Source organism: Biomphalaria glabrata, chromosome 5 (assembly GCF_947242115.1).
Source record: "Biomphalaria glabrata chromosome 5, xgBioGlab47.1, whole genome shotgun sequence".
NCBI classification, from domain to species: domain Eukaryota; kingdom Metazoa; phylum Mollusca; class Gastropoda; family Planorbidae; genus Biomphalaria; species Biomphalaria glabrata.
The window spans coordinates 9,109,516-9,123,144 of NC_074715.1; the positions used below are offsets into that span (position 1 = coordinate 9,109,516).

General features: G+C 35.7%; 1 protein-coding gene across 1 annotated transcript in view; it reads right to left on the minus strand.

The window, feature by feature from the left end:
• Positions 1–13,629, minus strand: part of LOC106063275 (uncharacterized) — a 31,646-nt gene that overhangs the window by 4,002 nt on the left and 14,015 nt on the right. Inside the window, exons 8-12 of the mRNA XM_056028585.1 lie at positions 11,238–11,372; positions 6,298–6,435; positions 4,891–5,028; positions 2,846–2,983; positions 763–897 (exon numbers count right to left, since the gene is read on the minus strand). Of these exons, the coding sequence (XP_055884560.1) occupies positions 763–897; positions 2,846–2,983; positions 4,891–5,028; positions 6,298–6,435; positions 11,238–11,372 (684 nt within the window). The remainder of the gene's footprint in view (positions 1–762; positions 898–2,845; positions 2,984–4,890; positions 5,029–6,297; positions 6,436–11,237; positions 11,373–13,629) is intronic.

Below are 13,629 nucleotides of genomic sequence, written 5' to 3' on the forward strand. Positions count from 1 at the left end.
AGCACGTACCAGCACACACGTCCATGCTGTCCAGACTTGGGCTATGCCCTTCCTCACCCTTTCATTGATGCATGTGGTCCTCATGTGTCGCTTGCAGGTTGTTCTATAGATTAGTCTTGCGTGACCTTTGGGTCTCTCTCCACAAGCTGAGCATTTAAGGTATCTTTAGGGATTCTACAGTCTGGCAAGCGGGTGAAATGTCCAAACCAGCGTAGTCTTCTTTGTGTTAGAAGAGCATAGATGCCAGTTTTAAAACGTCCTAGTTAAAAAGCTATCTCTTTATATGTTTATTATTACTATCATAGCTCATTAGTGGTATTCATCTGTTTTAAAAGATGAGTGTATCATTACAATCTCTTTTAACCTAATATATGTGCTAAAATATAAAAACTTACCTGTGGCCTACTTTGCTCAAGAAATAACAAACCAAATGGACCGCCTACGAGTTCGTGTTTACATTAATTAAATCTACTCGCAAACAAAAAAAAAAGTAAAATAAATAAGTATACTAAGACAAATAACTTTCGGATAAACTTGTTTTAAAATACGATCTCGCCAATTTTGTTAAATAATTGTTTTTTAATCTTATCATAAGTTAAACGGTGTAAAGAAAGAAAATTGGGATCTGATAATTTCTTTATTCCTAAAATAAGAGCTGTAAACATTATAGGGGACAGAGAAGTAACAAAAATTAAAAAAAACAACATAATTGAATAAATCTAAATAAATAATTAAATAATCAGTTCTGTAGAATGTACCTACTCAGTTCACAAGCGTGCCCCTTAAACCCAGTGGGGCATCTATTGCAAGCCCCATTGACAGGATCACATTCTTCGTTGACACATAGACTTGAGCAATTGTACGAGCAGTTTCTTCCATAAGTTCCGCTGAAACAATCTGTCGCACAAAAATTAGAGTTTAAGAATGACAAATGAGTTAAAGGACTTATTTTTTTACAAAGTTTATATCAACTCTGTCTTTCTGTCTGTCGTATGGTTATTTCTCAGACACCCATTCTCGGATAAATTGAAACTTTGCACAATTATTCGTTGGCATAGACAAGACATAAATCAGTAATAAATAGTAACTAATTAGACAATACATTAATGCTAATTAATTATTTTGTTTGATACCACCAAGGAATACTAATACTTCAGTATTCTTAGATATGGTTCAATTTGTTGAGTTCAATAATTGCTAAGGCTATTTGTCCCTTACGTATTCTCTGATCAGCTTCATACTTTAAACAATTATTTATCGTACCTAACAAAACATGATGAATCAATAAACAACAAGGTTACAAAAGACAATTTGTGTGGAAATACAAACTCAAAATCGGCCCCCGAAGTGGTCCACCCAGGTAGGCAATATTTTCAGAAAGAACATCCGAATGAAATTATATCAAAGACAAATGAGAGATAAGAATAGAGAAAGAAGGTTAACAGGTCTTGTGTAGTGCCACAACGGTCCAGCCGATCAAACCTTGTGGTCTATAGGGCAGATGATATAAAGTTCATCTGTTTTAGTGGCCTAAGGTTAACGAGGGTGTCATGTAGCCAGCACAACAACCAACCGCCTTTACTTTTCCCCAACTAATGTCAGGTACCCATTAGAGCTGAGTAAACTCAGAGGCGCCTTTCACCAGATTTCACAAGTACGGGTATTGCGAAATGCCGGGTTTTTTATCATGCGTAGGATTGGCGTTTTCCATATTGAATGACATCCCAAAATGACAATTTTTTTCTATATATTTCGGGAGATTTGTATGACTTTTAAAAATATTTTAATAATTTCCGGAAATTTCTATGACTTTTATGTATATTTTGCAATTTCAGGAAATTTCCAGGAGCTCCTGGTAAATCAGGCGGCCGCGGGAAATCTGTTATAAGTTATAAAATGGTTTAATTTAAAAATTCACACCTCAAATTAGCGCAGTTACTATGAAAGTGTGGGGCCCACAGCGGTCGTTTAGGTTGCAATGGCCTAAGTCCGGCCATACAAAATAGCGACGTAGGCTACGCAGCTGTTTCAGTGTTTTGTTTAATTGTATTGCTTATATGACTTCAATAATAGAAATATTTGGTATTTTTAGGTCAATTTATTGACTGCTTTGTGTGGCTGATGTTGTGAACCAGTCTGCCTAGTAGGGTGATATGCACCGTTCATAGAGTTTGTAAATCCTGTTTTCACAAAGCTTACAGAAATATATCCAGTCTGTTTGTCTGGTCAAAGGTTTAAACATCTTTTTCTCCCTTTCCTATTCTCGGATCAAATGCAAATTTGCGCAACCATTCTTTAAACCTGACAAGCCTTGAATCAATAAAAAAAATTAACTAATCAATTTATTGTGGGTGATGAATTATTTTGTTTGATATCAAAGTAAGGGAAATAAATGCTACTTGATGCGGATATATATATAACTTATTGTTGGTGATGAATTATTTTGTTTGATATCGATGTAAGGGGAATAAATGCTACTTGATAAAAGATGCGGATGTATATATGGATTTAATCCCCTTATTACATTTCAACACGTTTTCTCTTCCACTTTCCATTCTCGGATCAAGTTGAAATTTTGCAAAATTATTCATTGTTGATGACAATACACGAACCAATCTAGAAATGAACCAATTTGTTTATCATTTAGTTCTATTTGATTAATTTTGTTCTTATAGCAGAAAGGGAGCTAAACCCAGTAATTTTCAGTAAATGACAGTTATTAAAAGGTACTTTCCCTTAGATAAGCTTTAATTTTAAAAAAGCATTATTTTATTATATTAATTATTCTTCTTTTTTTTTTTCTAGTATTTATGTATAGGTAATAAAGTTACAAAAGAATAGTTACTTTGTAAGCAGTCTGGAGTCTGAAATCCTTCAACACAACCAAAATCACAGCTGCCCTCTTTAGGGTTACATAATTTGTTGAAGCAGTTTTCGCTACATGTACTAGTACAGTTCACTCCCCATTGTCCTTTTGGACATTCTGAAAATAAACATATGAAGGCAAAAAAAACAACAGTGGGCTGATATAAGCTTTTGTCATTAACGGAAAATTGAAAATATTGAAAACATAAAAGAAATCAAAACATTTTAATTTATCAGGGGCGTATCTAGGAATTTTCGATCATTTTGGAGCTCCGGGGGCTTGACCTCTTTTGAGGGCTTCAGCATTTTTCGTAATATTTAATATTTGATGTAAAAAAAAACTCTTTTGGAGGCCTCCCTCAATTGGGGGCCCGGGTGATTTTCAAAATCTCACCTTCCTCACCTTATCCTTGCTACGCCACTGTAATTTATATGTTTTCTTCATAATATTTTTCGAATAAAAGGGTGTTAGAGAATTTTCTTAGAATCAACTCCTGCTATTAAAAGATTTTTTTTACATTCGGCTTTTAAGTTATTCCATTTGAGTTCTTTTTTTTTCTGGATACCTAAGATAATAATAAGAATAACAAATAAAAAAGTTGCAGTTTTGAAGAAATTTAAATAGCATTGAGTTTAGATCGATTTCAAGCATTATGTAAATAGCAGAAAAATTATAATCCGAAAAGAGGATTTAATTTTGAAATAGCAAATAAGTGTCGGAAATTAGTTTTTACATTATTTTTACATTATTTTTACATTAAATATTACGCCATTATCTCATGTCATGATGTCGAATATCAAAATGCAGGGACCCCTAAAGAGGTTAAGACCCCAGCCCCCTAATCCCCCAGCTACGCCACTGCTATCATTTAGCTTCAAGCTGACTTTGAAATCTCCTTATCCTAAAAAAAAAACAACATGAAATATATTTTTTTTAAATACCACCAAAGCTTATATTTTTACGTAGTTGTATTACTTAGTCTAGGTCAGGCATGGTATTAAATTTGCAATTCATTAAGACTTAAAGTAATAAATCTGTGCTATTAGAAAAAATTTTTGCATATTTTTCTGTTTAGGACAATTTCATGCTTTTTGTTTTTTTAATACGCTATGCTCATATCTCTTGTCTGGACCATTTGGAATGGCGTGGGGAGGGGGGGGGGATTTTTGTTTTCTATTTTTGTTATCGCTTTTCAAATGCACTTTAAAAAAAAAAGGTTAAAAACCTGAACTCGAGGGCTAAAGCTTCTTCAGCCTCCTCAAGCTAATATATTTACCACTGTGCCATGGAAGTGCTTATGACAAAAAAAGATTTGATAGTTTTCTATTGTTTTGTTTCAAACATGTGTCTCTATAAAGTATAATGGGGAATAATTCAACTTTTTTCACCTTATCAGTTAAGTACAAGTTATTTTCCTTGTTTGAGAAACGCGCGGGCACGTTGCCCTGCCTCAGCGTGGCGCCCGCGTGGAAACGGCCATTTGAGGAAGTGGTTAGGCTAAATGGGTAGCAACACAGGACTCCCGTGGGGATGCCCACGGGTAGACGAGAGTCCACTCATTGCACGGGCGGGGTTGTAAAAAAGTCCCCACAAACATGTCACCAATCCATGCGCTGTTCCTCAAAGGGACCGTTACATAAATGGCGGGTCCCGCACAGTTAGCTTGGTACATTGAAGGAAAATGGCAGAAGATCCCGGTACATTCTCGGCCTTCGGCCGTGTATCTAGCCCACGCGTTGGGGGCCAAACGCATCGGTCAACAGCAATGCTTTATATAGGCATTGTCTAGGGTCTCTCCCAAACAGAACTGTGTGTTCGCACAGGTTGTTTTTTTTTACTGTTTGGCGTCCAAGCAGGTTTTTTTTCAAACTTAGGGCTCGAAGAGCCTTCGGCTCAGCCCTTAGACATTAACATTGTTCGAGAAACGAAAAACAATTATTAATTACCAATAGCTATTTTTTAAAAATTATTCCTATTTTGTCATATATTTCTTTGAGTTTTTTTTTTTTTTTTTTTTTTGTTACCCATTGTACAATCTGGCAGTAGGTATCCCGGCTTGCATCCTCGGTGACATTCTCCACTGACAGGATTACAAGTGTGATTGTGGCAATGTTCACTACATCTAAGACTACAGTTGACGCCCCATCTATCACTGGAGCACACTGTGAATAGATGTAATATAGGCCTGTATATTTGAAGTATGCATTATGTATTTCAATATCTTTATATATTAGTGGATTGTTTGAAACAAGGTTGCATTTATCTTATTAATTGCTAACGTTACTTCAATACAGAAGATAATTACGTCCTACGCATTTCATTTGGTTTTATTATTATTACTATTATTTAATAATTTCTTGACATTATAAATAGAAGCTAGGGCCAAGATTCGTACAATAAATCAATGTTGTATCAATAACTCTCAGACTGAAATCTTGCAAACTATTTTTATTTACCTAGTTCGTTTTTTTTTATAACGTATCGAAATGAATAGGAATAGATGTTGATTAATCACACCATAAGTAAGTTATCGAAACATGGAAGATTAAAACAGATGGAATATATAACCTAGATATTATACAGACAAAGCACATTTAAAAAAATAAACCATTTGTCCATTATAAGAATTTGCATTTATAGTAAAAAAGAGTTTATTATTTACATAGAAAAGCATAAAAGTGTTTCATTGTTAAGTGCTATAACTTCAGGCTATTTAGTATGTGTATGAATACGTTATCGGATTCTACAATTAAAAGCAACATACTGCAAATATATGGAATGTCTTAATTGTAATGTGTCGCCTGAAGACTTATCCTTAAGAAGATACTAAGAAGACCAACCAAACAAACTCGATGAAAGAGATATTCCTCCAGGACTGTTCCTCCTTCAGACCTTGCGATCCATAGTCAATGCTTCTGTGGCCCACGGTTAACGAGGGTGCTATGAAGCCAGCACAACGACCAACTACCCTTACTTTCCGCAACTTTGCCAATACTCAGTACCCATGAGAGTTTAGTGGACTCTGAGGCGCCCAAAGATTCCAAAATTAAAAATTCCAGGCTTCACCAGGATTCGAACCCGGGACGTCGGTTTGGAAGCCAAACACTTTACCGTGAGTCACCGCGCCAATGAAGGATTTAAAAGAAATGTTTTAGGCATTTTCTTGAAACAATTTCACGTCAAAGAACATTCTTTCTCAAACCAACACTATATTTATTTTTACTGTTGTAATAAATCCATAATAATTATTGCAAAATGTTGTCTTTATGAAGTCTAATCTAAATCTTCACAGATAAATAATATTAATACACCATAATAAACATATTTCTGTTACAGTGATATTACATCAAATAATCAATGTTATCTACTTATCTTGAACTTAAATGAAATGAGCTAAAAAAAAAAGCCGATGTAACTGTCATATGTTTTACCACTGCTACAGTAAGGTGGGTCACTGTATCCATGACATCCTTGGTCACACCATCCAGTCTCAACATTACAAATGGCCATGGCACATCTGTTGCTGCAATTATAGCGACAATTTATTCCCCACTTTCCACTTGTGCAGACTGAAAAAAAAATTTAGAAGCCGCATTCTTAATGAGCATAATGGTCATTTCTTTCACTAAGTTACACTAGAAATTTCAACACTTTTAATTACAAAAACAATGGCAAAATATTCCTGTCTCTGTATGCAGTGCGAGCCAAGCCTTGTGGTTCAGCGCTAGTGAAATACGAAAGTCCGATGGTCAAGTCGTGGAAGGACTTTTTTTTTGAGGCATGATATTAAATGTCTTAGAAGAAAGAACTCTAAGCAAGTGTTAGACTTTTAGACACTTAGTTAGTATTAGTTTGTTTAGAGACGCACTGACAGACTTAGAACGCAAATAGTGACATTATGACTTAGTTGGGTTAGAGCATCAGTTCTCAACCTTTTAGGCTCGGCGACCCCTTTTTACTACCCCCCACTCTGCCGCGACCCCACCCCCCAGCAATAGAAGAATAGACATAATCAATCCTTATTTTCGATGGTCTTAGGCGACCCCTGGCAAATCGTCAATCGACCCCCAAAGGGGTTGCGACCCACAGGTTGAGAACCCCTGGGTTAGAGGCTATCGAGATACCTAAAAGTAGTTGGTGATAGGATTTCATAGTGATAATACGTATTTATCGACAGAGACACGACTGTGGCCTTTTGCTGTATTAAAACCATCATTTGAATTATCTAACTGTTTGGACTAAGTCTTTTCACTTGTTAACTTTGTGTGAGCCCCTTGTCTTAGTGGTTAATCGCATTGAATACGCCCGCACAAGAAACCCAGACATCTCCAGAGTAATCATTCGAAGTCTGACAGGGATCACTAACTACAAGACAGATAATAGCTTTAAACTAAACAAGAAGATCCTTGAGACTTTTTACGTCGAGACTATACAAAATCTGCTAACATACGGAATAACTTGTTGGCAAGGCAACGCCTTATCTAAACTGTTGCGACGTCTAGAAAACATCATTAAAAAAGCATCAAAAATTACACTCACAACATTACCACATTTAAAGGAACTTTTTGAACAAAAGTGCCTAAGAAAAATCGAAAAAATATTGGAAGACAGAACTACGTCAGGTCGTCGCGAAATAGGTGACTGCTGTCAATCAAAACAAGAACGGAGCGGTACAAAAACTCGTTCGTACCTCACTCGGTCAGACTCTATCACCGCCACTCATTGATCAGGGAACATGAAATGCACCAAGATACCTGTGTGTAGTCGCTGAATGAACTCTTTATGTTGTCTGTTGTATTTATGTGTATTTTTCTGTCGTGTTGTCTTTATATGAGAAAAGAGTCCTTGTAATCACAACAAATTTCCGTAAGGATCAATAAAGCAGTCTTAGTCTTAGTCTTAGTCTTAGTCTTAGTCTTAGTCTTAGTCTTAGTCTTAGTCTTAGATAAGCCTCATCACACAAGTTGAAAGTTTTCCTTGGTGTAGGAGTGGGCGTGTACTTGTCGTGTACTTGTCACGTCCCAAAGAGCACAACTCCAATGGACCTCATTCACCAATCGTAAACAAGCAGCATTTAGCCACGTGATTCTCTATATCTTCTATACAAATTATGTAATCCATAAAGGCTGTCACGTGACACGTAGTTTTCATTGTTTTATCAATATTATCACGTGGCTAAATGTGTTTATTTACGATTGGTGAATGAGGTCCATTTACAAAAAAAAAAAGAGAAAGATTTTGTTATTAGAATTATTTATAATAGCTTTTATATAGCGCTACTTTCATGCTTATAGCATGGGGGGGGGGGGGAGGGGGTATCTAGGAGTTGGTTTTCCGTGCTGCCTTTAGGCTCTCAGTAAATACAACTCTGCCCGAGTCTAGGTAGCCAAGCCAAGTTCAAGCACACTTAGCCTCTCGACCACGCTTCCCACCATAACCGCCAACCAAGTGGCAAGCTCTTTATTTAGCAGACAAGAAATACTAGTTGCTAAATATATTTCCCCACAAATCAAAAATATTTGGAGTAGTGGATGGAGATGCTTAACAGTAAAACAATCACGAAGGAAGAGTTACTAAAATACTCTTATAACCGCGGATAGGCGTATATAGTATACACTCAACAGGCAGACACAGATAACACAGGCTAGCGCTTGGCGTGCAGTCAACTGTAACGACTGACGACGACGCAGTGTTCTAAACTTTATACACAATCCAGGCGTGGTATGATTATTTGGTTGTCTAGAAGGAACTGACCTATTTCTTTTGCTTTCGAGGCCTTTAAGTATCTACGATGGCTGCCTGGTCGTGCGGTTTGCGCGCTAGACTGTCGTTCGGATTTATCGACGGTCGAGGGTTCAAACCCTGCCCGCTCCCATCCCCCGTCGTCCTGCGGGAGGTTTGGACTAGGAAGTAAACTATCTTGAACTCTGAAGGAACATCCGAAATATGTAAAACATTTTACAAACAAAACGATACTGCTGGGCATGAGGACAAAATTCTAATAAAAACAATCTTTAAAAAAGCCTAGTAAGGATCGGCGTCGACGGAGTCATCATTCCGATCAATAGCTGGAAATAAATATCCAGTGAGACCTAATCAGGGAGCTTTTCACCTGTAAGTTCAGTGCTAGGAATGGTTTCATAAACATGGCGCACCGTACATGGTTCCCGGGCCTATCTGTAAAACAAAAGCCTGAATGAATTTCCAGTGTATTGCACTTTAAAGAGAGTTATGTGCCTTAGTTCTTTGTTTTCAGTAAAACTGCAATTAAAGTGCGTGTCAAAAATGTATAGACACAGCAGGGAGATGACAAGTTTAAGCAAAACTGATCATGTGGAAAGAAAATGGCTAGAAAAAAAAAACGCAATAAGTATAGAACATCGAATATTATATAACATATTAAAAATTATATTACATGAACACTCTTTTGTTCCCCTGGCAATCAAATCATTAAATAAGAACAATGTGGTATAAACTTTGTCACATGTAAATTATGAGTGAGTCTGGTGTGAATGTACACTTTGGTTTCTTATAGTTATAATGTTTTTTGTTTGGTGTAATGTACAAATTGTAAGACAAATTTCCTTACGGATAATAAAGATTATTATTATTATTATTATTATTATAATATATATATATATATGTTGATATAAGTTTTAGTTTAAAAGAATTAAACTCTCTATATGAATCTCTCGGTAAGGGGTTCTCAGCCTGTTAGTCGCGACCCCCTTGGGGTTCGAATGTCTATTTGCCGGGGGTCGCCTAAGACCATAATAATAAATATGGACTTTTCGTCTATTCCATTAAAAATTATTTTTTTCTTTAATTATTCAGGGACAGACAACAGAATAATTTCCTTCTAATGTTGTTAAAAGTATAAATATTTCGACTGTTTAAATTAATGTAAGTTAGTGAAGAACCTTACATTACGCTAGCAGAATCATAGATATTTTTATTCCCAGCCTGTTAGTTATGAAGTCTAAATACAGAAGTATTATTTTTGTAATTTCCTATCTTATGTAACAGTAACAAGCTTCACCTTTGCATTGACGAAATATAAAAAAACAAAATAGTATTACATATTGTTTCGTGATTAAACATAAAGATTTTGAAATAAATGCCAAATATATATATTAGGACATGATAAAGATTATAATTTTATAACATTTGCAAAAGCACAGCTATTTATGGTTATGAACGAAAATAATTTTACTGTTGGGGGGCGCCGCTTAGTGGGGAATTGTAAAAAATGGGTCGCCGAGCTAAAAAGGTTGAGAACCGCTGTGAACTCAAACGGGAGACATTAAAGGCAAGCCGAGTTGAAGGAGGTTTACGCTTTATTTTTTCTTAAAGTGGTTTGAACTATCATTAAGACACCTTCGAATCATCATATGTCACAAATATATTCCATGAAGTAAAAAAAAAAAAACATAGAAAAACGTGAGGCAATAAATTTTACATTGATGTCTCGGGATCGAGTCCCGGTCAAGACTGAGATTTCGAATTTTCTTTACTTTTAAGTCGCCCCCAAACGCTGCGAACTTTAATTGATTACCTGACATTAGTTGGGGAAAAAGTAAAGACGGTTGGTCTTTTTGTTTGCCACAAGACACCCTCGTAAATTGTGGGGACACAGAACTAGGTTACCTTGACATCATCTGCCGTATAGGTTGCAAAGGTTTGAAAGGAAAACTTTACTTTAACTCATACAATAGAACAAATTCCGCAAGGTTGTTAACACTGGAAGTGGTAAGGTTTAAAGCCCAACATTTACCTATAAAATGCTTTCAATGGCATGCATCTCACATAGCCTCTGACAACAATTCTAACTCATGACCTTCACGTGTGGTTCAGATAATGAACCTGGCGGAATCGTTACCACCGACAGGAGAAGGGGCAAAGGCGAGCAACTGGCGCATAAACAAGTAAGCTTTGGGCGGAGGGGCTCGTTAGCCTTTGTAGGCTACCCGTTAAGAAGAAAGAAAACTCTGAATCCAAACCTCCGCTGCCTTGCGGTTGTACCCAAACCCAGGAAAGGCTTCGGGAGACAACCCTTTGGAAAATTCAGGAGCTGGTGACCCTTAGCCAGATTGTGGCACACTGTGCTACAATCTGACAGAGCCTGCGGCGCTACTGATCCCTAACTGTATCGGATATTGTTTTTTGGTCACATCCGCTGTATGGAGAGGAGAGAGCTGCAGTGAGGGCAATATCGTTCAGGTCATAAGCGATGCTCAGGCTTTCATCTCGCTGTTCGAGTTGAACCATATTCGTTCTACGGCTGAAGAAGGCAAGAAAGTACAAATTATTTCTTTAAAAAAAAAAAAGCAATGCTACACTATTTATGGCATTTGTTTAATCAATATCTAACCTGTATTACACTGCGGTGGATTACTGTATCCAATACATATACTGTTGCAGGCCCCAGTGTCTCTATCACAGGTGTCAGGACAAGAAGCTGGACATCGTTTACTACAGGGTAGACTCCAACGACCTGACGGACACTCTTAAGAATATGAGAAAATTTCATTATTAAATTGGTTTGTCTTGGTTTTACGCATGTTTTTACCAGCTCAAAAAATAATAAAAATTGATCGTCTTTGACATTCTTTTAATTTTATAGTGTTTCTGAATGTTATATCTTATAATGTACAAAAGCGGTCGATCTACAGCGGCTATTTCACAACAAAATAGCGACGATAAAAAAAAAAAAAAAGAATTTCCGTTTAAATAGTGTGACAAACAATAGATTGTACTGTATGTTACACTATTTGATCGGAAATTCTTTTTTTTTTTTTTTAACGACAACTCTCTTTCAGGATGTCATACATTTAGACGTTGGGACATGAGTGATTAATCTTTTTAACACATCTGTCACCGATGTTCAAGTTGACTTGCAGGAAGAAATGGTCGAGTTTCAAAATGAAATGAACTTTAAGAGTGGCGGCTCAGATGAGATGTGGCCTATGGTAAATGTTCCCGATTCCCCCAAAACTGTGGCCAAAAATGGAATTGTTTTCTTTAGCACTTCCGTCAACAAATATAATGAGTAAACAAAGAGAGATGAATGTAGCCATTTAGAGGAGACCTTCGTCTTGCTTTGACTCATTTAAAGCCTGACATTTCTAATAGTGTTAACTGCATTAGGCACAGGGTTCGCTTTATTTAAAACTCACTTTCTTTTTTAATAATAAATGATAATATTTATGCATATTAAATATGGTACTGAATTTAAAATTTAAATGTAAAAAAAATAGTAATGTTCAAATATTTAACAATGGGGAAAAAACTAATCTTAAAAAATGTCAAAGACATTTTAGTAATTTTTTGAGCCCAATTTCTGTAACCTATTTTAATTTTTTTTTACTTAGAATTTTCAGATTAATGTAAATTATAATGTCTCTAATAATTATAGGTTCTTTTAGTACAATATACCTTCTAAAGATCCATGTATTAGTCTAAAAGTGTAATGGTATTGGAGACTTTAAAAATGTGAAAATATACGAAATGGTGCGGTGGGTTAAAAATAGGTTGAAGACCACAGGACTAGATCTTCTGTTATAAAATTGAATTAGAAGACTTAACCAAACTAATTGATACAACTACACTTTATATAAACTTTGTATTTAAAAAAAAACACATAATTTTAGTTTTTTTCTGGTTTTAAACTTGAAACTAAGTCGTATATCGTATAAGGAATCTTTTTAAACACATTTTATTCAGTATTGTTATAATATGTTTGTTAATAAATAGAATATTTATTCAATAATGAGCCACTGATACTTTTCCATTGTGACCTTATATCTTACATGCAATTTTTTTTTTACCAATGCGCGAATCTATGAATGAAGATGGAGTTATAAATGAGGGGGTCTTTGACATTTTAAATTAATTACTTCTCCTGAGATCTTTCTTTTAAAAGTTGTGTATTTTTATGAAAAAAATGTACTGTCATATTTAATTTTAACAATTTAATGGTTCAATGATTTAAGAGTAGCCGTTGCATCAGAACATTAAAAATTCTAAAATATCAAGATGAAAGATTTCATTATTTCATTTTCTTTTCTAGTTTCTGAGAACTAAATGAGACGGACGGACTGATAGACGGACAGACAGACCAATTAAACTAATAGCGGCTATTCCCCTTTCGCGGGCCGCTAAAATAAAAACATTATTTAATTAATTACCAATAATTATTTTGTTACCGACACTGAAAATAAATTCTTCAGTAGTCATAGATATGGCTTAATATTTGGGTTTTATTCTCACAAGATAACAGGACATTCATTTTGTCTAACAAAACATGAATCAACCAATGACTAAGTCAACCGTCGGCAGTGGCGTAGCTAATGGGGGAGGGGGAGATTTTTTTTACATTAAATATTAAATATTACGCAACTTGCAGGGGCCCCCCAGACAGGTCAAGCCCCCGGGCCCCAATTAGATGGCAAATTGCTGCTACGCCACTGACCATCGGTTATTAATTTTGTGTAATATCTAAAAGGGAATATAACTTCTATATTATTGTGATATCTAGGTGTAATTGTGGAGTTCTTTTCCTTAAAAATTCTTTTTTTTTAATTTGGTTTTTGGTTTTTAAACAATTTGCAAGGCTTGCAGACTGAATGTAAAATGTTTGTTTGTTTAATTTTTTACATGTTTCGGATGTTCCTTCAAAGTTGAAGATAGTTTACTTCCTAGTCCAAACCTCCCGCAGGACGACGGGGGATGGGAGCGGGCAGGGTTTGAACCCTCGACCGTCG